Source organism: Zootoca vivipara, chromosome 4, assembly GCF_965207765.1.
Source record: "Zootoca vivipara chromosome 4, rZooViv2.hap1.1, whole genome shotgun sequence".
NCBI lineage: Eukaryota > Metazoa > Chordata > Lepidosauria > Squamata > Lacertidae > Zootoca > Zootoca vivipara.
This window is the reverse complement of record NC_142587.1, coordinates 51,549,946-51,576,944: the sequence shown is the minus strand read 5'-3', so window position 1 is coordinate 51,576,944 and position 26,999 is coordinate 51,549,946. Positions and strand designations below refer to the sequence as shown.

The following is a 26,999-nucleotide window of genomic DNA, read 5'->3' as shown; positions in this document are numbered from 1 at the left end:
TACTGGTTAACCCCACTGCCCTGTGGACAGGACTACAGATTTTATTGCATGATAATTGATGGTGTTGAACAGGTTAGGCTTGGAGAGCAAGATGAAATTTCACTATATTAGGACATCAAATATACACACAAATAAGACCACTGGTCATTGAGATTATAATTGAGCAGCAGATGCATGGTGCAGAGAGCAAGTCGTGTGGGTTTTTGATAATGGGCAATTATCAGCGGTTTTCATGTTTGCCCTACAGGGTTTAGAGCGCATCAAATAGAAATGTGATATATGAAAAGGAAAATACAGCTTTAAAACTATGCCAAGCAGGCTGAAACAAGATCTAATTTGTTATTGCAGTGAAGCTTATTCTCTGAAAGTCAACTACATTAAAATAATAGAAAATGCTAGGAAATACGAAATTATCTAGAACAGGCACATGTTCAGCAGTCAACTTTTCAAGAGAGAGCTGTCTAAGGACACCAGGAAAACCACCACCACCATTTGCATGAACGTGAATTATGCAGCTTGAAGCTTTAGTGCAGAGGATTGGTCCAGACAGGATTCCAGTCAGGCCTTTTTTCCACAGCCAGAACTCACTGGAACTCAGTTCCAGCACCGCTCTGGTGAGTGCCATTGCCACTCTAAAAGAATGAGGGAGGAGTTTATGGTGAGTTCCAGCACCTCTTTTTCTAGAAAAATAGCACTGATTCGGGTGAATTGAAAAAATTCAATTTGACTGTGGAACTAAAACTTCCCAGATAGGTTCAACATCTAGAAACTCTGGACAACTTTCTTCTGTACTAGTCCATTAAATAGTTATTTTTGTGAATCTTATATATTGCTTGTATCATCCAATAGATGTACACCCACGCACACCCACGCACAAGCTAGGGTCCTATTCATCAGCTTTACTTTTCATGGACCAGAAGCCTTCCACAGCTCTAATCAGCTGTCAAGTTAGACTGGAGGAGGGAAGGAGGCACCCAACTTTGCTCAGACATCTTCCTCTAAGTTTCCTCTTCCAACTGCTTCTGCCCTATTTAACAGCTGATGGGTGGTGCGACTGACTTTCCTCAACTGAAGATGGAAGATTTGCTAAGGCTGCTCCTCCTCCCAGCAGCACCTGTGCCCAGTTACTGAGCACAGAAATGAAGAACTACCACGAGGAAAAGTAAAACCATGTAGTATTTTGTTCTGTGGTGTACAGCGAGATATCAGCATTACTAGAAATTTGCTTATGAACATCTACTCCTGGTAAAATGCCATGCACATACAATCTAATTTAGGCTTTGTATTCATTCTTTTTAGTAATATACGTGGAACCAAAATTTAGGCAAACTCAGCATGCTAACAAGCTGGCAAGTCATTTAAAAGGAAAATTAGCTTGAAGTAGAGTCTACAACTAGTCACAAAAGAGATCAGGACTAATTGTTCCTGAAACAGAACGGATTTTTGCTAGCAGCTGGCTTGTAATACGAGAAATGTTGCAGATTTTCTTTTGTATGGTTTCCTACAAGTTAAAGAGCAGGTTATTGGATGTCTCCTGGCAGGTGCTAATGGATTAAGGTGGTAGCTGGTTAGGAACAAACTTTGAATTAGAGGTTTTTGTGTGTGCAGCTAAAATGAATACGATCGCTTGGCATAATCCCCCTTATTTAATACAAGGAAGGTTCAAATGTAATGGTTTCTCTCCCACTTCTATATATTTGGCAAATGATGATATAAGCCGTTGCCTTTCTGGTAATGTTTTAGAGTAACAACATATAATGTATACAGTTCAAATCTATTTGTTCCTTGAGTTATCAGAAATAAGAAGCCAACAAACAAACAAACAAACATACATGTATGTTACAAGAAATACTGTTTCAAACACCTTAAGGAACTGACTGAAATGTCACTCAGAGCTGATGACACTTACTTTTTTGTACTCATACTAGTTTTCTGTGAAACAAAGACCGCATGTAAAACATGAACTGCGGTGCTATACAAATGACCAAAACTGGAAAAAGTCTACCTCCCCACCCCCATAAAGTGTTGTTAAAATATTCTGAGAGCATTTGATTCATTAGCATCACATCTAGCTAGTCTATCTTTTTAGCAATGCCATTCATTAAATGTAATCTATGGCGCGTTTTTTTTTCTTTGTGTGTATCCTTTTACTCAGATATCTCAGCTTCATCTCTAATTAATTTAGCAGAAACAAAACCCAAGCCCTATTCTGACATTCATTATGGGGCCTCAATGAAGGAGTGAAGAAGCAGTATGCATAACCATTCTGGTTCCATCCCAGATTATGGGTGTGATATAACGTGACCTTATGATGTGGCCTTGCGGGGTCTTGGATGTCATGTTGGAGGCCTTGTGAGACCTCCAATGCAACTTCCAGTTTATATTGGAAGTTGCGTTGGAGACCTGGCAGGGCCTTGAAGTCCCTTCTGAGGCCTCAGGTCTCACGGGGGCCTTGGAGATCATGTCAGAGGCCTCACAATACCACCAACACGACTTCCGGTTGCTGTCGGACATCGCGTCAGGGGCCTGGCAGGCCTTGGAGGCCACACCCGAGGCCTCGTGAGACTTCTGACGCAACTTTTGGTTTCTACTGGAAGTTGCGTCGGAGGCTTCACAGGGCCTCAGACGTCACCTCGGAGACAAAAAATGAGGGTGTCTGGTCCCCCCAGAGCCCCCTATAGTTGGCACCAGTGTGCTTGAACACGAGGAGACAGGCAGGGAATGGAACAAGCACATTGATGCTTGCTGTCCTCTCCATACACATTCATTTAGAACCTGCATTGAATACCTGCATAGGGCTCTGGCCTCTTCAGAACCTGCCCTTAAAATGGTATGATTTAAGATTACAGGGATGTATATGCACGCATGCATAGGCACCTTGTTACTTATTAAGCAAAAAAACAGAGCCCACCATTCTAGGAGAAGGAAATGCATTTGTATCAGGAGAATGCAAAAATTGGACCCAGGGAAAGATTAGCAGCTACATGAACTGAAGTGAGACAAGAGTGTGTTAGCCTGGATACAAGTTTGGTTATCTAGACATGTTAAAAATTGTTTCATGTTCATCAGATATGCACAGCATGGCTTCTCTGTCTATTATTTCCCTTTTGCTTGTTTGTTTTTCTTTTCATGTTTTCTGCCCCATTCTGGATTTCTGCTTTTTTGCTTCAATGGAATAAAAGCAAAATGAACCACAAATGGTTTCAAAGCAAGGAAGTGGGAACAAGAAGTGTGGTTGAGTTTTATGAGCGTTTTTTTATGAGTACTGGAAGAAAAATTGTGAACATGTAGGTGTTTCATTATTGTTCTAGATACATTGAATGTTGGTTGTACAAGAATGCCAGTAGATAACACTGTTTCCATAAAAGAAATTTGCTGTAGAGAAGAAGACAAAAAAGCAGAATTTACTTTTTTTCCTTTGCATATAGCAGGGGATTCAGATAACCCCCCCCCAAATGTCTGATAAAAAAACCCTGTACGTTTAAGCACTGTTGACAATTAACAACAGTGGAGGTCTACAACATGTCAGAAGGATCTGAGGTCCCTAGGATGTTGACATCAAACCTAAGCTTGTAGGAAATGCAATAAAAGTACAAAATCAGCTCATTGCAACACTTAGACAGCATAGCATAGGCCTGCACAACCTCATGAAAATCCACCAACGTTTTACTGCAAATTTATCCTAATATACACATTTTTTGCATGCATTTTTTCACATTTGTCTAAATTTTGCAATGCAGTACATGCATTTTTTGCACATTACTTAGCTGGAGAACTACATTGCAAAATTCAGAGAAGTGCAAATGTCCAAAGATGGCTGTGCTTTGGTTCACATCTTGTTTTGTATACTGCAAATTAGTCAAGCTCTCCTTTAAATGTGCAATGAATCCAATTTCTCCCCATCCCTTTATATTTTTGTGACATAAGCTCGCTGCACTTTGCAATCTACTGAAATATTTTCAATCTAGTCTTGTTAATCTTGTTTATCAGTTTTCCTACATGTACTAAGAATAAACCCACAGAAGGCATTCTTCTATGTCTCACAGAACCTAGAAACTTGCCATGTACTTTACAATACTCATAAAATACACCAACTACAGCATACCCCAGCAACCAAATTGAGAATGGGACAATGTAGACTTCCTGATGTGTCTTATCTAAGTTGCTTCTAGCAGGCTTACTGCAAATAATCTCTTCTGATCATTGGGTTCAAAGAAGGAAACCAAACACTGACCTTGTTTGCCAAGGAACCTTTTCAATTTGAAAGTGGCCATTGGAAACTTTCTCTAACAAGCTTTTTAAAAATAAAATAAAAAAAATGTTTCTAGGATAGATAATATTTGTGTGTGCAACATTCAGATAAAATATTTGGAATAAGAGAATATGCATATTAAAAAAAACCTATAAGAGAGATAAGTAACCCTGCCACAAGTTGTCATGGGTTTTTTGTGGGGGGGGGGGAGGGGGTGTTCTAATCTTCCCCTTGTATTAAAATAAAATATGAATCTAGGAATTCCAAGATGGAAGGAATATATAAAAATAAGATGTTTTACATGAGTTCCTCTATATCTGCAAAATACATGGCATTTCCGAGTAACTTTGTTTTAGCCTCAGATTTTCTTCTGCTGTCCCATAGTTCTCTTGGTGTTCTGATGGATGCACAGAAACATTATAGGAGACAAGCCAGCATTAAATTTGATATCTTGAAAGGCTGCAGGATTGTCAGGAAAACAGAAATGAGGTCAACCAGCAAGATCTGTGGCCTAACACACAGCACTCTGTTCATCTCCACTCTGCCCTATCAGCAGCAAAGGGAGGAATGATTGTGGTGGCATTAGTGGTGTACGTGGCTTTTGCCTTCCCACAAGAGAAAAACCCATTCTTCTGCAGCATCGCTTTGTACATAATTCGCCAGCAAAGACACGAGGCGCTTCTTTAGCTACTGCAAGATGAAAATCAAAGCTGGAAATAAAACACCACAGCAATCCAAAAACATCTGGTGATTTGAAAAGAGGTGATTTCACACACAGTGTGGATATTTTAGAAGAGGCTGAACCAGGTTTACTTAAAATAAATTAGAATGTTTATTCTAATTTATTTATCTAAGAGAAATAGCCTAATAGTTTGACTCTTCTGTAGAGGGTGGGTATACCAAGTAAAGACTTTTTTTTTTCAGAATGAGAGAGAAATGAGTTTGGTTTGCATTTTAATGCCTAATTTCCACTTCCTAAATCAATATGTGAATTGAAATGCAGCTTTCCCCATTTTTGAATTTCTCCCAATTTTGTGATGCAGCTGCCTTGTCAAAGAAATGTGTATTAGGGGAAAGGGCACACATAAATGGGTATGCAAGCATATATAATATTGTACCAAAATGCATTCTATCAGGAAAAATTGTTAGTAAACTGAGAAAAGCTGAAGTTGACAGATTTGCTCATCCTTTCTTATATTTCATTCATCTTATCCGTACTTATCCCACACTTCACAAAAAGGGATCCCAAAACAGCTCATAAGAAAGAATAGAAACGATGATACAGTCATCAATATGCCATACAATTATAAAATAACCCAAGAACAGTAAAACCACATATTAAAATCAGGGCCAAGTAAGGTTTAACATTTATTGAAATAGAATCTAAAAACATTTTTAAAGTCCTGGCAAATAAAGTGGTCTTTCACTTGGCACTGAAAAGGCAATAGGCAAGCCTCCCTGGGAAATATACTCCAAAGACAGGGAGCCACCACATAAAAGGCCCTATATCCCAGGTCATCACCTGCCTCTCGAGGCATATGGTGATCCTTAGAAGAATATTTCTGTAGTGGTATGGAAAGACTCTTCTCCAGAGTGTTTTCCTGCCACTGCTACACTGATGTTTGAAAGCCATTTGTAGGTTGATTTGTAGATATTTTTTTTATCTCCCTGCCAGGAAGGAGGGTAGACTGGAAGGGCTTGAAATTCACTCTGCCTTCATGGCTTTAGCTTCTGAAGGTTACATGGGAAGAAGCTGCCACAGAAACCCATGCCACTCTCTGCATACCTGTCATGGAATAAAGACTGTGGATTGTGAAAATAAAGGAAGGTCGAGTGAAGGTGCAGACCTAATTTACTTTTTATCGCTGAAGGCAGACAAGCATGAATTGGCTGATTATTCTGTATTGAAAGCTGAAAAACAAATAATGCAAAACCCCTTCAATGCTTTCTAAAATAGCTGCTCAAAGTACATCCTGATTTCCTTATGTAAGCATTTTAGCACACCTTAGCCCACAACTCCTTAACAGTCCCTCCCTGCAAGAGCTAAAGGCCACCGCAGAAAATGGACAACTGCATATATTCCTAATAACAAAACTGGCAGGATTCTGAATCCCAAGTCAAGAAAGAAGATTCCGCCTAAACATTAGGAAGAACTTCCTGACAGTAAGAGCTGTTCGGCAGTGGAATTTGCTACCAAGGAGTGTTGTGGAGTCTCCTTCTTTGGAGGTCTTTAAGCAGAGGCTTGACAGGCATATGTCAAGAATGCTTTGATGGTGTTTCCTGCTTGGCAGGGGGTTGGACTGGATGACCCTTGTGGTCTCTTCCAACTCTATGATTCTAAGATGATGAGAACTTCAAGGTGTGCTTGAATTCCTTTTCTTATTGAATAATAAACAAAACACCTATGAAAAAGTGCTTCAGTTTATTTACTTGCAGAGGGAGAAAAGGCAGTTCCTTTGAAAAGGCACCTGATGAACAATTATTGGCTGAGTCAAAATGCTGGCTACGAACATGACAGATGAGCATGTAACTGAAAAAGTGTTGCAAACTTAGCAGCATGAAATAGCTGGGCTAAAAAAGCCTGAAACAGGAAAGACCCGCCGACACTCAAGCATATTTTCATCAGTACCTTGAAGGGACGGAACTTCTGCAAAAGCTGCTGAGGCTTGTTATCAGCTCGGCTCAGAAGGCTGTGGTTTTCTCACTCTTACAAGCCTGCTATAACTGACAGTTGTTTTTCATTGAACAGGATGCCGGCATCTAAGGTGTCTCCTTCCCTAAAACTTCACAGAAAGAAGCAGGGCGGCTCAGCCTCACACGCAACCATTTACTCGCTCTCGATTGCAAAAAACGCTTCTCCTAAGCTGAAGATGCACGCCACAGATGTAATGAGAAAAAACCCAGTCAATATGGCGGTTGTTAAAAGAAGAAGCTGCCTGAGCAGTCTTTTAGAGATACTAAAGCCTCAGATTTAAAAATATGGATGAATAGAGCAGTCACGCTCTTTAAAAACTCAGACAATCACAAGCATTAAGCACCAGGGGAGACCAAACTGTCTGTCATTATAACAGGCCCTCCAGCTCCCTGCACAGCCCATGGGCAGAGATGATGGCAGGCGTAGCCCAGAAACCATCGGGAGGGCTACCGGTTCCCCACCCAAGTGGGCCTTTGCATGTGCTACACTGAAACACAAATACTGCAGCCTTTCTCCCTCTCTTGTTCTGTCCCTGTGCAAGACCTGGGCAGTGACAACTTGGCTGCACCCTGTCAGGGATGGGAGGCCAGCTCTTGTCCTCACAGCAATAACACCCTCAAGGGTAATACTCCCCCCCCCCGCCCGTAAGAAGGAAAGGCAATTTATTCACTTACAGTAAAGCTTGGCTCGCCAATGGGTTAGGAATCCCAGCCAATGAGAATCAAGTCTGCACCTAACTGGGCAGCCCTGCCCCTTCCCTCTGCATAAACCCCATTCTGGTTTTGGTATCTTAGTCACACTAGAGCATGACAAAACCTGGGAACTGGCTTTTATATGTCTAGATTCTAAGAACAGCAGAGTAGGTTACCCACTGTAAAGGGTAAGGGCTTAGTACACCTGAGTCCATGAAGCTGTGTCTTTCTGTGATAACCTTCCAGAATCTAAGGCAGTTGTAAGATAACTACCCACCACAATTTTCCATTTGATGTGAACAAATGTCAAAAATGGATCCAGGCTCAACATGCAGAAGGAGGCAGTGGTTATTGTACATCAGGGATCCTGGTACTGGTTCGGATTATGATTAGGCAGATTAGCACTTGTACTGTTTAGCGTCAGCTCTTACTTCACTCATTTAAATTATTCCTGATCCAGCTCTTTAGTTTTTCAAAAGTAACATCATTGTTTACCTTTTTAATAATGATTTCAAAGCTGGCTGAAAACACAATAAGCCAGTAATTGCCCATTGAAGTACAGTAATTGCCCAACCTCAGGGTTACTGTCTGTCCAAACAAAATAAAAAAATTCCTCCCAGTAGCACCTTAGAGACCAACTAAGTTTGTCATTGGTATGAGCTTTTGTGTGCATGCACACTTCTTCAGAGGTGACAGATCCAGAGTTACTGTTCTTTGTTTTTCCCCCCTTGTCACCTAGGTAGCATGTTAACATCTAATTACTGTTAACCCAGATCACACTGTTCAGGGTGTAATTAGCAGGGTGTGCTTATGATACACCCCCCAACCTACCCATACACTTTTCCGAGAAAAAGGAACCAAAATAAATAAATTACAATTTGTATTTTTGCATGGATTGACAATGACAAGTAATAAGCATGAACAGTGAGACTAAAAAATAACCATTTATTATAAAGTTATGAAAAATAATGTAATAGTATTACAAAAAGATATACATCAGACTCACATTTTAACACTCACAAAAAGACAAGTAAAGCCCATTTTTTGCTACATTAAATGACCACCCAAACTCTGCTTAAAAACCTCCAAGGAAAGAGAGTCCACCACCTAGCATGCTTATGGATACACACAATTGTTTGGTTCAGAGGACCTCCCTAGAAACTGAGTCCATCTCACATTCTTGAAACTAGGCTTAGGGTCAAACATCTATTTGCAAGACAAATAAGAAACAGTCAATCAGATACAATGTACTAGTGGGGGCATGCAATGCAACAAACTAGCTTAAGAGCATCAACCATTGTATCCAATGGCCAAGACCTCATGCATTTCAAAATGTGCCCTTATAATCTCATTTTAAGAGAGCTTACTTCTTATCTCATTTTAAGATGCTAAAAGTTTGAGATCCTAATCCATACATTACAAGCTTCAGATCACACATGAGGCTGTGTTTTGAGTACTGAAGGGATTTGAATCTCGGGTCTCCAAGTGCAACACTGTTCACGGGACCACACCAGGGTGCAGCTGCCAGCCATGATCAGAGACAACAAGCTCCTTCCTCCCCTTGGATCAAAAGCCTGCTCCCAAATCCCATCTAGTCTGCTGAGTCCTAGCATTCGAAGGGCAGTATTGAGAGAAGAGAAAGTAGAAGAAAAACTGATGGTTTACTTGCATTTATAAGTCTAAATGCAAGTACCAGCAAAGAAATAACCTTAAAAATGTGCACGCCCAAACCAAGCCATCTTGCCATAGTAAACTTCCAGAAACACCACATCAAGGATCTCTCTGCGTCATAACAAACACTGAAGGCAGCAGATGAGATTAACACTTCTTTGCACGGCATCAAGAGGAAAACCCCAGAAACTGACGGCCTTCCAGTGTCTAAATTTGTGTACCGTGACTTTTACAACACTTGCTAATCCTGCCTGACACAGAAGGGGGTTGTCACACCTGATCCATAACAGCAGTCTGCAGCAAAGGTCTGCTGCATTTGCTAATTCTGCTGGCAGGACAGGGCTTTTTTTTTTTTTTTTTTGAAAGCTGAAAGTCGAGATGAAGCAGTCAGGGGAGGGGGAAGAAACACACACAACAAACCTCCAACCGCTTCTGTTTAACTAATACTTTTGATCTCAAACTGCTGCGGTCTCTCCCCAGCACAACAGCACACAAAAGCTCTGCGAACATGGTCCCAGAGGCAGCCTTGTGTAGGGTGAGGGCCCTACAGAGAGAAAGGAACTGTTATGGGCGAGTGATGGAAACAGGGAGAGGCAGGGAGTGAAAGGGGGAAGGAGGCAAATATAATAGGAGCATCCAAAGGAGCCTTCCAGTCAGCAGGCAGCCTGAAACATAATCACCAGTTTATACAAGGGAATTTAAATTTAATAGATCTTGCAAAGGGGTGGGTGGGAGAAAACCTGATCTGAGGCAGGTCATCAGAAAAAGTGGGGGGGGGGCACACACAGGTTTTTATAGCAAATGCAATTAGCTGGTGTAGTTTTTATTTTCCTTCATTTACAGGTGTAAAGTGAAACCCATAAACCAATTTGTTCCTCTTGGTTATAAACTAGTCTTCAGCCAGAAATGCCCCTGAAATCAATAAAATGAACCAATTCAACGAAATGAATCCAATGAACGCGCTAAGTAATATACCCACCCTAAGGTGACATTTCAGAGACCGCATGGACTGATAATAATAAATTTATTATTTCTACCCTGCCCATCTGGGGAAAGCCTCTCTGGGCAGCTTTCAACAGAACATTAAAAACAGAACAAAACTTCAAATACGGTATTGTTGACAACAGCCAAAATTGGAAAGTATTACGTTAAACTTTTTTATTTTTTAAAAAGGTGCTTTCCCACTAAAACAAACCAACTAACCAACTGTATCACAGAATGGAAGGCCTATGTTATATGATGTAATGAAATAACAGCACTTGAGCACTTCTAGATATCTCTAAAGCAGGATCACTGACACCTCATTTTACTGTTTTTAAAATTATTATGAATCAATAAGACATGTTGGAATGTTTCAGTCTGTTAAACATCTGTTGTGCTATCTACCTATAAAGATGTGTAGAGAAGCAAGTCATTGCTGGCTGTGCTGTGGTTGAAAAGAACAGAAATGCATGACCAAAAATTGATCTGGGGTTCTAAATGTGAACATACATGTTTCTAAAGACACATAAATTGTCTTCGTAACCACTACAAGAGTCCTGCAAGGTAACCCATTATTGTTAAGTGAAACTAATGACTTGTCAGAGGCCACCTAGAGGTAGTCAGTTCGTGGTTCAACTAATATTTGAACCAGGGACTTCCTTCCTCATTGTTCAAAATCTTAACCACTGGTTCCTAAAGGTAAATGCTGACATAGGTATTTGGGAATGAACAAAGTTACAAAGGTGCAAGAAAGCAAAGCATGCAAATAGAAATAAACTTAGTACAACTTTGTCCTGCAAGAAAATGTTGCCATGAGCACTCACCTGTCAGAAGTGCTGCTATTCTGCATTTCAAAAAGCCTCTGGGAGGGTCTTGTCCTCTTTCCAGAATGCTTTAAGTTGTAGGGAACTTCAGTAGGCCATTTCACTTTTCCCATGGTTTTCCGCCCCCCCCCAAAAAAACCCTCAGCATTCTATGGCTATGGAGCATGCAGCAGCATTCTTAGGAGGGTGTTGCACACGAAAGTTGCTTTTTAATGGTTTGTACCTCTGTAGGCCTCAGGGTTTTCTCAACCATGGTGACACTGCCCTTTCTCAGTAGCTCCAATCCTGTTGTCACTCACTACCTGAGCTTATTATTAAAGGGAATGCTGTTGTAAAAGAGACTTCTACAATCCATTCTGAAACCCCCAGCAGCTTTGCACCTTTCCTCCAACTATTATTGCTGCTTTAGAACAAAGCTTCCCTTCCAGTCCCAGCTTCATAGTTAATTATAGAAAATTCACTTCCACACAGCTTTCGCTTGCTAAGTCTTGAGAATTAGCCTGCATATTGCTTTTTTAAGTACATTGATGGAATATCTCACAATGGCATGCATCCTTTGTATGCCACAGATGTGGACCATAAAATTGATCTAAATTGTGATCAAGGAAAATGGGACGGTGACCACATTTTAAAGTGTGCAATACATTTGTCGTTGGGATAAGATTTGCACCTGTGGCACCTTGTGGTAATGTGATTGAAGCTTTAAAGCTGCTGTAGCAGGTGGGCACTTCTCTCCTTTAAGGACCATAAAGAAGCAAATTAAAAGTTCAGGCAGCTACATGTTTTTACATTCCATTACATGCCATCATCAAAGAACTAAAAGGATAAAGGTGCTTGCTCTTTACCAGAAAGGTCAACTGAAATGCTGAAACTATTTGATAAGGATACAGATCTTAGGCCTGCTTACGATATGTGTGGAAACCAGGGAAAATGTTTTGAATTTGGAGAAAAATTAGGATAGACAAATGAAATTTACTCTGTAATTAAGGACCAACAGAATTTATAGCAGAGAGAGAGAGAGAGAGAGAGAGAGAGAGAGAGAGAGAGAGAGAATATCTCTTTCTCAAAAACCCAAGGGCTCTTGCAGATCTCTGTGAAAGAATACTGCCAAGTTTCACACAGCTTCACTTTCATGCTAAAGTGGCAACCACTGCCAAACTAACAAAGGACAACTTGTCAGCCTCTCACAACTGCAGGTGTTTTCTGCCTTCCCAGATATCATCTAATATGAAGGTATTCTTGTTAGCTCTCATGTCTGCATAAAATACACACTGATGCTTTGTAATAACAATGATCTGGTCAGTTACACTAGACTCTATGCAGCAATAAAGCAATTGAGTTGGAAACATTTATATTGGCACATTCTTATTTTAATTTTTTAGCTTCAATTCCAACTCTAAATCCCTTATCACACCAGGGGCAGGAATGCTAGTAAGTGAGCAGCGGTGGACCATACCGATCAGGTGCCTGGGGCAGCATGCGTGCCCTGCGCCCAGGGGCAGGGCCAGCCACCCGCGGGGTGGGGCAAGCCAGGGCAGGACACTCTGCGGGGCCTCCAAAGAGTCTTCCTGCCTCCTCCCACTCAACCGCCCTACAACTGAGGGGGAGGCAGCGGGCAGACCCTTTGGGGCAGTGTGGAGCCGGTGGGCGCCCAAGCCACCATGTCTCTCCCAGGAAAGACATGTGGCTCGGACGCGCTGCAGGCCCCGCGGTGAGTGCCGCCTGGCATTTTGTCACCCCCCTCAGTGGTGACACCCCCACCACCCTCTTTCTCCGCCCCTGTAACTGAGGTTTTGGAGGCTCTCATATAATACACACTGAGGGAAGACAGAGGTTTCCATGAGATGACCATCCAAATTTAACACAGATTCCCTGTACAAGGATGGATACATTGCGTCTAAGGCAGGCATGTCAAACCTGCGGCCCTCCAGATGTTTTGGCCTACAACTCCCATGATCCCTAGCTAGCAGGACCAGTGGTTGGGGAAGATGGGAATTGTAGTCCAAAACATCTAGAGGGCCGCAGGTTTGACATGCCTGGTAAGGTGTAGTGGCACTGAATGGCCAGCACTGATGAAACAGCAAGGACCAGCATGATGAACAGGGAAGAGAGGAATAAGACACTTTTTTGGGGGGGGGGAAGGGGAGTACACAGGTCAGAAGTGGCTCAGGTCAGACCTATATAGCTCTTTACCTGAAGTGGCAGTCAGGGTACCATTTTCTCCTTGTTTAACTGTAGATTTCATCTTCAGTCGGTTATTGTACTGGAGAGAAGTGAGCTAAAATGTGCAATTTCCAGGAGACAATTAGCAGGTGAAGGAAGACTTAACCACTCTCTCCTCCGGCCTGCCGATATGGCCCTGCCCAAACATTAGCATTACAAAGACTCCTGGGCTGGTTTTGTAAACTATAGCTCCATGGTGAATCAGAATCCTCTTCCCCCAGCAATTACAGTAAGTGAGTAAAATGGTCACACTCCAGGAAGGCAAAAGCACTCAAGGGCAGTGTGAAGCACGGCTAGTGAATGACAGGGCCTGGGGAGAATCCCAAAGCCTAGAGAGAAGGAGGCTTGGATGTGCCTGAGGTTTCCCCCCTCGATCTGTGCTAACTGAAAGCAACTCTCTAGAGTCTCCCAGCTGGAGTTCCTTTAACCAGAGACAAAGGAATGCAGAAGCCATGTTGTACCACTGAGCTGCAGCCCCTTCTCTTTAGGCATAACACCAAACCCAGAGCATAGCTGCCAAGTTTTCCCTTTTCTCGCGAGGAAGCCTATTCAGCATAAGGGGAAATCCCTTAAAAAACGGGATAACTTGGCAGCTATGACCCAGAGGCGGCTTTCTTCCATTGATAGTGACAGGACACAGAGCAAACAATTATGAATTAACAATCATCGTTGAGCACCGGAAGAAAATGCACCACCATTTCAATGTTCAGACACTGGATCTAGTTTTCAGGCCTTGTCTGGAATGCTTAGTTTTACCAAACTAGCACACTGTTTTCTTTTTGATATTTTACTCCCTTCTTTCCAGTAATTCCTGTAATGGCTCTTTCAGAGGCACTCAGGCCTTCCCAATGAAAAAGGGAGCATCTCTAACAGTGAGAAGACTGTGTAAAAACCAGACATTGTGCAAGCCTTCTCTCCCCCCCCCCTCTCCCCACACATCAACCATGCCAAGCCTTTTGTTAGTTTCGCCAGTTCCATTTCCTTTCCACAAGATAATTTAGTGTTTTTCTGAGTAGCCCTTTCTTTCATTTAGATGCTTAGCACCCTAAAACAGGGATAAACATGCCTTGTCGCAAAGTTAACTGCTAGATTATCGCTAGTTTAGAACCTAGAGAAAAGGATATAGGACAAACAAAAATGGTTTAATGACTTAGGTGGTTAGGGTTGTGATTCAGCCTTTGCTCCACAACAGTGGTGGGGAACCTCCAGCTATGTTTGATCCAGCCTGTGGATCAAACATGGCTCAGCAGAGTTCCTCATTTGGGTGAAAACTGTGCTCACCTGCCTGACAGCTGATGTCATACTTGATGTCAGGGGTGGGTATGGCGAGTGCTTCAAAGGAACAATCAGAAGTGTTAAGTGGGTTTTCCAAAAGGTTTTCCAACAGGCCACACTGAGCTCTGAAGTCCTGACAATTAGGGCATTAAAGCAAAACATCTCCTAATAATCACAGTGGCGTCAAGTGATTGACTGGTTGGAGCCCCTACCCACCTATCAAATTTGGCCTATCAAGGGCTGGGGAGATAAAGATCCAGCCTGCTGGCCAGAAATGTTTTTCCCCACCCTGTTCCATAACAAACTTCCCATGTGACCTTGGATGGGTCACTAAGTTTCTATGATTCATTCCAATACCCTTTAAGTACAGATGACAGTGTTTCTGCACATCATGGGATGGGACTGAGATAATGCATGAATGTGTTTTAGATATCCAGATGCTGTGTGGGAGTTTGTGTGTTGCAGCTGCTCACATACCATTCCAGCAACATTTAAAAACAAAAGATTATTTGGGTAGCGTTGGCAGTGTGGGTGTTGCAGCATAGGGCCAGAGAACGACAAGAGGGCAAGAGATAATTTCATTCAGTTTCAACAGAATTTACCTCCTGCATTTATATTCCGTCTTTCTGCCATACCACACTCAACAAACATTTTAAGCTGGATATGCGAAGAAAGTTTCTAACGTACAAAGAGCTAAACAGTAGTGTATACATTAATGGAGAATTGAAAGGAAAGTCTAGACAGACACCTGTCAATATGGTTATTTTAGCCTTATGTTTCCAGGTCATCAAGAGTCTGCCTGTACTTGCTTAGATTAAGATGCTTAGAATATGCACTGTGGATAATAATACATTGATTTAATCATCTGCCATCCATAAGGATATTTTGAAGGCTTTTCAATAATGTGCCCTTAGGGATTTTGGAGGACATGTAACACCAATGCTGACTAACTATTCTAGAGACAAATGTTCCTATGAGTGGGCTGGATTCTACATACTTGGAGAAGTTATTGAGTGAGTCATATTTGTAGGAATTAATCTATATGAATGAGTTAGGTGTGCATAACAAAGAAAAGCCTCATTATATCCCACATGTTAAGAATCATCATTTGCTACTACAGGATTGTGTGTTTTCAGATGAAATATCAAATAATATCTTAAATTATTTTTAAAATCTATGATAATTCTATTCTTGTCATTCAGTGTGTTCTTTGAACCCAGGTTTTCTCCATGAAGCATGTTTCAAGTCCCTGACCACCCCAAGGAAAATTGCTTTATGTGTTTATTAAGAGAGATTTGCAATTAAATGCTGAGGCATTTTCATGAGGATTTTTAAAGGAAAATTTGCAAGTTGCTACAGAAATGTGGAAAACCAGATTTAAGGCTTAAGAGAGAGAGAGAGAAACTAAGAGAAATGAAATGAACAGCTCCTTTCAAACCTACTTAGGGGTTGAAATGTCTCTAAATATCTCTAAATTTATAATACCATAATCCAGTGATGGGAGAAAGGAGAGTAGCCAGAGTGGTGGCGGCGGAGGGACACAGAAGTATGCTGTGACTGATAGTAAACAGGGGGAATGATTTTACTTGAAAAGAAAAGAAAAAAAAACCATTGCATCTTATAATTTTATAGAAATTTCATTTTAAAAAACTCCACATTTTTAAGTTGCTGGTAAAAAGCCGGTAGACCAATATACCTGTGATGTGTCAGGCTTTATTCATTCTGGAAGGGCAATGATGCCTGCAATTTTGTTCTACTTCTGTCAAAAAGAAAAAATATAGCCATTTTTTGGTTTCAAATAGTAGCTGGAGGTAGCTGGGAGTAAGGTAGACTTGCATGGTCCTCGAACTAAATCAAGAAGCCATATTGCTTATGTATTTTGATCCACAGGTTATTAATTAGACGGCAAGCGTTGCACAATGTGAATTGCTAGTGATACAAGTGCCTGTATCTTTCAGCAGGAAATTGCAGCAGTCCACTTCCTATTCCTGCCTGTTCTCACTGACTCTGTCGGATGTATAGCAGATAGCTCTGCTAACCTACTGTATAATGGAGTTCAGTGGTATTCTTAAAGTTTTTGGGTGCTTCACTGATGGAATGTTTAGAGCAGATCCATTTCTTGACCCAGACCAGTTCCAGGCCTCTGAGTTCAACACCTCATACCTGACCTTTGTCAGGAGCTGAACCACAAATGTGTGTCCCTTTAGCCAAGTCAGTGGGTAACAATGCTGTAGTCTTGGGGAGAATGTTTTTGCTTCTTCTTATACCAAATGCTGCCTGTTGCTTCCTTACCCACACTACGCTTTATTATATTGATCATCATCATCATCATCATATTTATTATTATTGTTGTTTATTTATGTTTATTATATCAATATTCCACCTTTCTCAAAGCAGCCTACATAGAGTTCTTGAGCAACCTTCCCATTTTAAGGCAGATATGACTCTGCTTAGATACATCAAAGTAGCTGTACTGCGTCCTAAAGACCATACCCTAGAATCTAACTCAGGCATCCCCAAACTTCGGCCCTCCAGATGTTTTGGACTACAATTCCCATCTTCCCCAACCACTGGTCCTGTTAGCTAGGGATCATGGGAGTTGTAGGCCAAAACATCTGGAGGGCCGCAGTTTGGGGATGCCTGATCTAACTCCTCTTTACACCTGGCCATAGATAACTGGGCACAATTCAACCAACACTCATCATTTTACAATCCTACTGACAGAAGACACATAAGCAATGGGATTTTAAAAGCATTTGATTCCCCCCCCCCCCCGCTTTGTGATTGACCTGTATCTCTTGACATGACCCTAACAGCTGTGGCATTCAGAAGGAGAAAGCGGTGCTCAAACATGAAGGCTACAATTCTGGGCCAATGTACCTGGGATGAAGCCCCATTGAACTCAGTGGGACTTACTTTTGAGTAGACAGGCATAGGTTTGCTCTGTTTGCTGTCTCCAAGAGTTCAGGAAGTTTGTCGCAATAAATTCATATTTGGCACAGGATAGCTAATTTTTATTTTTATTTTTTTCATTTATTTGTTTATAAAAGTATGTACCACTCTGTTACAAAATATCAGGTACACAGAAATATAAAACCATTAAAAGTAGTATGGTGGTTTTCCTGACCTTCAGATTATTACAGTGGTGTTTTTTCCGTCTTCAGGGTATTAAAGGTTTTTTGTTTTTTAATCCCATTGCCATACACTTGTTAGTGAAAAACATTTAGAAAGTGGATTAATTCATAATTTTCTTGGTACACAAATGAATGTGTGATTTTTGGAGAAGCCTAGCTTCCCAAAAAGAAAGATTAAATGGATTTTTTTGTTTCTTTACCTAGTAGTGTAAGGGAGGACCTGGTGTGGTGTGATAGAAAGAGGGTCATATCCTTTGTGGTGTACCACATTCAATTAATATGACGAGCTTTGTGATTCTGTCAGTTTTCACAGAGGGTGCGACCAGTGTTTGCTTCCCCACTCCTCTCATTTTGTCCAAATTTCCACAGAGTATCGCACTGAAAAAGAATGATGGATTTCCGTCCTAGAGGACTGCATGGGCTGATAAAGTGAAATCTATGGCAGAAAACAACTTGTTTTTTCCACCCTTTAGGCCATAATTTTAGTTGAGAGAGAGAAAGTGTAATAAATTTTGGCGGGAAAAATAACCAAACTATTTTGGACATTTCTAATGACTAGTATGTATAAACACTACTGAGAAAAGGCGGTGAGAACAATTTGACTGAGGGAATGATTATTTTTCTTGCATCAAAGCCTAGGTATTTGTCAAGTCAGGTCTTTGGAAATTGTCTGAAACTCAGTAAAAGGAGGAAGCAGACACACACACACCCACACACCACTTTTGGACAAGTCTTGAAGTCTCTCATATTTAAACCCCATTTATTTCTGTTAATCAGTGAAAATAATGAATACATTCACTACTTACTGAAGCTATCCATTGCAATTAAGCTCGCATCCTAAAATATAGGCAAAACAAAACAAAATGTCTGATTTAATTGCTCAAAACAGGTCCAGTTCTGGAACTAAGGCCTAGTCCACAGACACAGAGTGTGGGGGCATAATCATAAGATGTTGGGGTGAATTTGATGCTTCAGACTTTCATTTTAATAATCTCACATAAAAAACCCTGTAAGCAAAAAACAAAAAACCCTAGGGTATCATGGATGAAGTACGGTACTAGCCCAGCATGATCCCTGCAATGCTTTTTGCTGTCTTTGTGCCATCTGCAGCCAATGTGCTTTCCTCTCATATCTATTTGTAAGATCAGAAATCACTTGTGCTTGATGTGCATTCTATGCTGCTAATTCCAAAGATCATTTAGCAACCATCTTGACTACCACTCAGTCTAAACTACTGCTGAGAGTGAAGGCTAATTATGCAGCTGCTAGGGAATCACTTGTACCTATGTTCAGCGGGGAAAGTAAAAACAGAAAGCATACAGGAAATTTACTAAGCAAAGCACATGCCCAATACATGTGCTTCTCAGACATTACAGCAAATAGATGGGAAGATCACAAATGATGCTGCAAGATGTGAAAATATGAGCCAATGAAAGTAAGGGGCACAGAATATTTCAAACTTTTATGGGAACTGTACCCCCAATAGGACCAAGATCAACTGAATGAAATCTGAGTGGTAGAGGAGAGGAAATGTTTGAGTTCCTCACAATTTTAATGGTTCTCACCAGGTGTTTTTTTTTTTATAGCCGTAACACACTGGAACTCAGTTCTGTCACCTCTCAGGTGGGCATCAAGAGAACAAGGGAGGTGTTCGTAGTTGAGTTTTGACACTTTTTTCTAGAAAAATAGCACTGGTTCTCACACAAGGCAGATTTCCAGCCAATTTTGCACTTGGAATCTATTTTTAGTATTTTAGTATTAGGATTGGTCTGGTATATAATAAAAGGTTTATACAGTGGTACCTCTACTTACAAATTTAATGCGTTCCAAACGCACATTCATAAGTTGAAAAAAATTGTAAGTCGAATCCCATAGGAATGCTTTGGGAGAAAAAATTCGTAAGTCGAAGCAACCCTATCTAAAAATTCGTAAGTTGAAAAAATCCTATCTAAACCACATCCAAGATGGCGGACGGAGCTCCATTCGTAAGTAGAAACATTCGTAAGTAGAGTTATTCGTAAGTAGAGGTACCACTGCACTTAATGTTGTAGAAGAACTGTTATGCCTGCTTATGCTAATGGAGAATGAAGGCCCTAATACATGCTGTTTCAAATTTGTTTAAACTTTATCTACTCATTTATGGCTCTCTTCCTGTCAGAGTTCAAGAACAGGCTGACTGTACACTACTATGTCAAGTAGAGCACTACAGGGTTCAGTCTTTATTACATTCCAAATGAATAAAATTTCCTCAATAAAGCCTTCCTGTCCTGTAGATAAAAGAGCAAATAAACATTTGGATGGGCAAAAAAAGAGAAAAAGTGAAGCCAACTACACTCAGGAAGACCCCTTGTTATTCTACGAATATTGCTTCCTTTGCTTGTTAGCAACCCAAAGGAAATGAGTCGGGGAAGATTAAGCAGTTTCTCAGTCCCCAGCCTTGCTACTAAAAGATGTCTCAGAAAAAGAAAAGGTGTGTGACTCACCCAGCTCATAATGATCTGGTTGAGCTACACTATCCTCTCCTGCCAGTAAAATGTTGCTTAAAATCTTTGTAGTCGCAGAGTCAAAGAAAAGCTTTTATAGCATTCTACTCCCCTATGTTCACCCCATTTCTAATCCATAAGGGAGCGATGCTGCAAAGTGGCTTGTTGTGACAAAGCAGCTTGCAACCCTTCCGCATTCCTTTGCATGCTTATTAATACAAATAACTGGTGACTCATATTGACACCCCTGAGGCGGCGAAGTAAAGGAGTTTGCAACGCTTGTATGCTCTCTCTCTCTCTCTCACACACAAACACCCCTGCCAACCACCACCAGCATGAAATAGCCAAGAATTCAGTTTATAAAATAGCATTTATGATAACAGGCATTTTTTTCAGGAGTACTGCAAGAATAAGAATAACATTCTTATCATGTTGCATCACTCTTATCTTGGCATGCTACTGGGGAAAGATCAAACTTCCTGACAGCCTATTTCTTTCACAAGTTAACTTGCTTACTAATAAGGATTTATCACAATCAAAACATCTGTTCTGAGGATAGTAGAGCTAGCCGAAAACTTCAGTCAGTATTTGTATAGGGCATTGTTCCACAGGTTGCTTTATTATTCCGCACCTCTGGATGGTTCTGAAAGCATCTGCAACAAATGATATCTAAATACAGAAAGCAACACAGCTTTCCACGCAATAAACAAGAAACGCAACAAATTTGCTTCATTCTACTCACTGTGCAGTGACTTTTAACACTGTGGGAAGTTAAGTTCCTTTTCTATTTTAAAAATGTCCTAAATGAGTGATTCCAACAACCTGATATTATTTATGCTCATTCAGACGTAAGCCCCACTCATTTTAATGGGATTTACTCCTAGATGAAAATGCATATGCGAATTGTAGCCCTAGGCGTCTTCCATTATTTGGATTGGTACATAAATGGAGCAACAGCTCAACTTTGTTCCTTATTCATATTAGTCTGTGATGCATACAGTGTGCTATTGGCTATTTAAATAAGTGCAGTTGCAAACCACTGATTCAGCCAGCACAGCTAAAGTCTCCTTTGGTGGTTTGTGCTTCTGCTTGTTGCATGCAATTTGTATGATTTGTAACAGTCACATTTACAAAACAGAGCACTGTTGATTATGTACTGGCGACTTGAACAACTGAAATGAATCCTCAGTACAATTGCTCAACAGAATCGAGCTGGTAATGCTTTTACATTTCAGATTTTTATTAGAATCAGAGAAAACAATCATGGAAAAACATGTGCTCCTAAGAGCTTCTTGAAAAGTGCAAACATGCATTTTCCTAAACATGGATGAGTCAAAAAGTATATTTAAAAGATTGAGTGGCACTTACCTCGCACGAAGCACTGCTGGTAAGAAGGAAATGACTCAAAGAAGCTGTTTGAAGTCATGGTTTCCTCTTTTAAAAACTTATTTTCTTTTTTAAAAGGAGATGATATGTTACTTCTTTTACCTTGGGAAGTAAAAAATCAAGAGTGGTCATTGTAACAAACTCCTCTGCCATTGCACTTTGCATGTTTGTATCTGCAAAGTAAAATAAATTCAGTCATAAGGTACTTTTTCTCTCACACAACCACTGAACTGTTTTGTAAAAGAGAGAGAGAGAGAAATAGCGGATCACTTGTGGTTTCATGATGCTTACCACTCTATGAAACTCTTGTGGTTTGCAGTCAAAATGATTCGCCCTGCCTGCTGACCAATATCCCGGACCCGCTCTTGTGTGACTGCCTCTGTACCCAACTTGTGGTTCTGTGGTTGTTTATGAGGCCCAAAGAAGTGTTTCACACAACCAATATTACAAATTTAACCGTTCCTCTTTCCACAGCCTCTTTCGATTGGTTCTTGACAATCACATGATTTCAGTGATGTCAACTTTAAAAAAAAAAGCATTTTGAGCAATGCTCTTCTCACACCACCTGCCTTCCCCTAGATTCAGCAAAGAAACAGTATGCAGAGAGACAGAGACACAGAAAGAGGCTGAGCCTGACTCACAGTCCTTGTTCTACAAATGGGCTTTGCTGATTAAGGACAACACTGCCTTGTTTTTGCTTGTGGTTTCTGGAACTACTGATTATTTTCATAGATATTTCACTGCTGCTTATTCAATAGTAATTCAAACCCTGGCATTAGTCTGCTGCTGAAAGAGCATGTATATGGCATCATCTAACATTGGGAATCACTTTTCAAAAAGTTCAGCAGGTGGGCAACTGGATTTTTTAAAAGGCAATAATAAGTCAAAAGAGGATAAAATGGACAGCCAGAAAATGTCAGGGATCTTATGAATGAACTAAAGACTTGCGTAAACTTTAACTGGTAAGGATTATGGAACTCTTTGAAAACTAAAGTGCTATATGAATAATAAAAATTAATAATAATTATCATTATCTTGTTATTTTTATTGGGGCAAAACCTTTTTGTTGTTGAACCCTTCAAAATTTGATTTACCTTCTTGTTTGGAAATTATTGGGTACAAGGTACTCAACTTAGGACTTGATATTCCAAATGTATATTTCCTTCCCATGGAGCAAAAAAGAGAGAATAGTTTATGCCTCACCATGTGCCAATGGAAAATTCTAAAGAAAGAAAAGAACCACTTAAGAACAAAGACGCTATTAAGCACCTTAGTCACTGATCTGTATACCTCACTGCAGCCTTTCTCTACTTCAAATGTGAAATCCTGAGGATTTTCCCCACACCTTTAGTAATATCTAAAGGCCTAACACACAGGAATATTTAAAAACCATTAAGCATTTGCCAAGCATTTGGTTATAATAGAAGCAATGAACCAGTTCAAATAGGAGTGATCCAGCAAGATGCTTCTTGCTTTTTAACCTTCAGCTGAAAATGGCATCCAGAAAAGTGAATTTCATGGGGCCGTGAGAATGATCAAGAGTGTAGGTGGTAAGTTGCATATGGGGCAAAACTAAATTAAGGAACCAAGCTACAGATATGAAGATGGAAGGGAGAGGAGATATGGTGACAATTTTAAGATACTTTTTAAAGAAGGGAAGGAATAGGAATGATTGCTTGCCTTATCCCCTGACAGCATAGAGGATAAAGCTATCAGTGGCTACTAATTCTGATGACTGGATATTACCTCTGAATTCCAGTAGCTGGAGAATACAAGTGGGTGATACGACCATAGCTGCAATGGTGGATGGTTGGTTTGGGGCAGAGGGAGAGGTGAGAAAGGGTCCACAACAGTCAGGTATAGGGTTTTGAAATTAGACTCTTTTTTGCAATTTCCCATTTTGTTTTTCCCTTCAGTCTGAGATAACATAGAAGAGTCCAACTGGATCAGTCCAAAAGCCACGTTGTCCAACGTTCTGCTCTCACAATGGCCAACTGGGTGCCCCCCCCCAATTATGATTCTATTACTCTGGTTATCACATGATGCTATAAATGCTTGCCACTGCTGAGCTTGTGGCACAGATCCTGATTCCCAACACTGCAAGAGAAGACCATGGAGGTGCGTCATGAGGGAGGAGTTGAGGTCGGGTTTCAGCACTTCTGTTGGGATTTCTTCCTGTCGTGGGGCTTTCCCACATACCTGAGAGTTGATGGTGTTCTTCAGCTCATTGAGGGAGGGAGGGACATCCATGCATGACTCCAGCGTTGTGACCCTCTGAAGGACAAAGGTGACCACCACAACTGTAGTCTGTCTCAGTGACGTCTTACACTGCCTTGTTCATGTTCACAGAATGGAAGATGGCAAGATATCTGTGGGGCACTGACTTCAAGCACCAGGCCCATTGGCAGACCAACTCTGTGCTGCAAATACGTCTACAAAGATGATATGAAGGCTGGCAACATTAACTCCGCCGTTTTTTGTTTCCCTGATTACATTGTGAATTGATAGTTTCCTCACAGAAAAAGCACACCATAAGAAAGCAGTTAATATCACAATCTTTTTTGCTGTCTCTGATTGATAGGGACATTCTTGATTTTGATTTTGATTCTGTAATGCTTAGTTCTTAAAGCCTGCTTACACTGAAGTAGATTCCACAGAGGTTAATATGATCTATTTCCATGAAAGGATGTTTAATACTGGAGATGGTCGTCCTCATTCCTCTTGGAAAGTCCCTGGTAGTCACAACTGTAGTGTCTGGCAAACTGAACTTTAAGGAATTTTTGCTTGTTGGCTTCCCTCATTCTGATTCAACAGTGGCAGGAGGAACAGCTGCTGCCAATATGCTGGCTACAGAATCCTGGTGGGCAGGGCATTAAAAACTCAGTCTTAACTCATCTCTTAATAACAACAAGCCACCTTCCAATTGCTAGTTCCCATCCTTCTCAGTGTTCTCATCTCTAAGCTTCAAATTATTTAGTGTACCCATGAAAAATTTGTCATTTCGCCACTGAGTGGCAGGCACACATGCTGTATTTCATGTCATGGTTAGACAGGGTGAGTCCTTTAAAAGAGGCCCCGTGGATACAGAGTAGGCTACACATGTTCCACGGGGCCTCTTTTAAAAGACTCATCCTGTATATGCTTTGATAAGCAGTGCGCAGTACTGTCTATGTCAGCCTGCCCTTGAAAAGTATCTACAAACTTCCATTTATTCTTCATGCTGCTGCCGGCAGGACAAAGCATCAACGTCCAGTTTTGAACCATCTCCATCAGTTCCTATTCATTTCTGGACCCAATTCAAGGTGCTGGTTCTTACTTTTAAACCCCTAAATGGCCCAGGAACTGGTTACCTGGAGGAATGATTTCTACCACACATTCTTTGTTGTGAACTCTGGGCTGCTTCAGAAACCCTGTTTTATGTCCCTTGACCAATTGAGAACACGGGAGATGGGGCCTTCTCCACCTGCCCTGAATTTTATTAAAGTTTGAAGAAAATATACAAAGCATAATATCAAATATATATTTTTATCAAAGACATAAAAACTAATCTAAATAAAAACATAGACTAAAAGGAGGAAAAGGAAAAGAGGAAAAAAGAAAGAAAGAAAGAAAGAAAGAAAGAAAGAAAGAAAGAAAGAAAGAAAAACTTCCCATTTTTATTCTGCCAGCTATTCAAAAGTTATTCAAAACAGCCACTCCAATATGTTGTTGTTGTTGTTTAGTCGTTTAGTCGTGTCCGACTCTTCGTGACCCCATGGACCATAGCATTTCTTTACAGCATCGGAGTTTCCTTTTGCTTCCAGGCATATCCGCAACTGAGTGACCTTTCGGCTTTGGCCCAACCGCTTCATCAGCTCTGAATCTACTTGTACTTGTCCTCCGCTCTTCCTCAGTAGCATGTTGGACGCCTTCTGACCTGAGGGGCTCATCTTCCAGCGTCATAACTTTTATATGCCTGTTGTCTTTGTCCATGGAGTTTTCTTGGCAGGGATACTGGAGTGGCTTGCCAGTTGCTTCCCCAGGTGGATCACGTTTAGTCAAGACTCTCCACTATGACCTGTCCATCTTGGGTGGCCCTACATGGCATAGCACATAGCTTCTCTGAGTTATTCAAGCCCCTTCGCCACGACAAGGCATTGATCCATGAAGGGGCCACTCCAATATAACACCCAACAATTCCACTTTCTATAAACACATATTTTATTCAATTTTCAAGCCCAGAGATCATCAGTTCATTTTCTTTTCATGCAGAAAGTCTATAAGGAGTTTCTAATCTTTAGCAAACCTGGACAATTATGGAAGATGGGGCCTTCTCAGGCATGGAACCATAATTGTTGATCCCATTGATTTTTATTATTATTTACTACTAGGTAAAAATGTGGCTGCTCTGGGGCATTGATTGCATTTTGACTTTGTTTTAATTTCTGTACTGCTGATATAGATGGAAACATAGATGTTTGATGATTGCTGCTTTTATTTAATGAGATTTTTGCTCTTGTTTTTTGTTGATTTTTAAAAAGATTTCCATAATTTTCTGACAAAGGAAAGAATACAAACATTTAAAATGAATAAATACATAGCAATCTGCTCTGTTTTTAGAAAAAAAAATTATGTAGCATGGGGGGGGGGCTGCTATTGATGCACCTTCCTTGGACAGGTGGAACTAGTTGGGGATCTAGCCCTCCTCACCGGTTCACTTAAGACTTGATTTGCTGTATCTTTTTCTGTCTAGGTCTATTTGTGCACACATAACACACAAGTGTCAGACAATCACTTCATCACCAGCCCTTACTTATCTAACATCACTAACGAAGCCTATAGATGGGCCTTTTCCAGAGCCTATTTTGAGGCAATGCCCTCAGCTGTGCTGTACGGCAAATTTATGCGGGTCTAACAAGGTAGAATCTGTCACTCATATCCTATTATTTTGCGAATTTTATAGTGAAGAACGAGCTCGACTTATTTTACCCCTTTTATCAAAATTTACACCCTTACAATATTATTTGGAATTCTCCTCCGAAACCTTACGAAAATTCCTTCTGGAAGATTCCTCAAGTCCAGTTTCATATGATGTGGCCAAATATTGCACTTTGGTTATTAAGAAACTTAAGTCTCTTTTATTGAATAACATATTGCAAATTCCCTTTGTGTAATTGTTTTATTTCTGGTGATGTTATTGCTGATTTTCTTTTGTTTGGAATTATAGTATTCTGTATTGCTGGCTTTTGCTGTAATAAAACTAAACTGAAACGGACTTCGTCACCAGCCATCTTGAATGGGAGAGTCCCTGAGAGGCACTATGGTGGCTGGGGCTGGCGGTAGCTGCAGGCCAAAACACCTGGAGGGTGTTTCACCTGGTTGAAAAAGGGGGGTGCCTTTCTCC

General features: G+C 40.8%; 1 protein-coding gene across 2 annotated transcripts in view; it reads right to left on the bottom strand.

The window, feature by feature from the left end:
- RUNX1 (RUNX family transcription factor 1) overlaps positions 1-22,186 on the bottom strand; it is a 183,290-nt gene extending 161,104 nt beyond the window's left edge. For both annotated transcript variants that reach the window (XM_060273583.2, XM_060273584.2), the window contains exons 1-2: positions 21,908-22,186; positions 21,599-21,718 (exon numbers count right to left, since the gene is read on the bottom strand). In XM_060273583.2, the coding sequence (XP_060129566.1) occupies positions 21,599-21,656 (58 nt within the window). In that variant the 5' untranslated portion in view covers positions 21,657-21,718; positions 21,908-22,186. The remainder of the gene's footprint in view (positions 1-21,598; positions 21,719-21,907) is intronic.
- Positions 22,187-26,999: the final 4,813 nt, after the last annotated feature.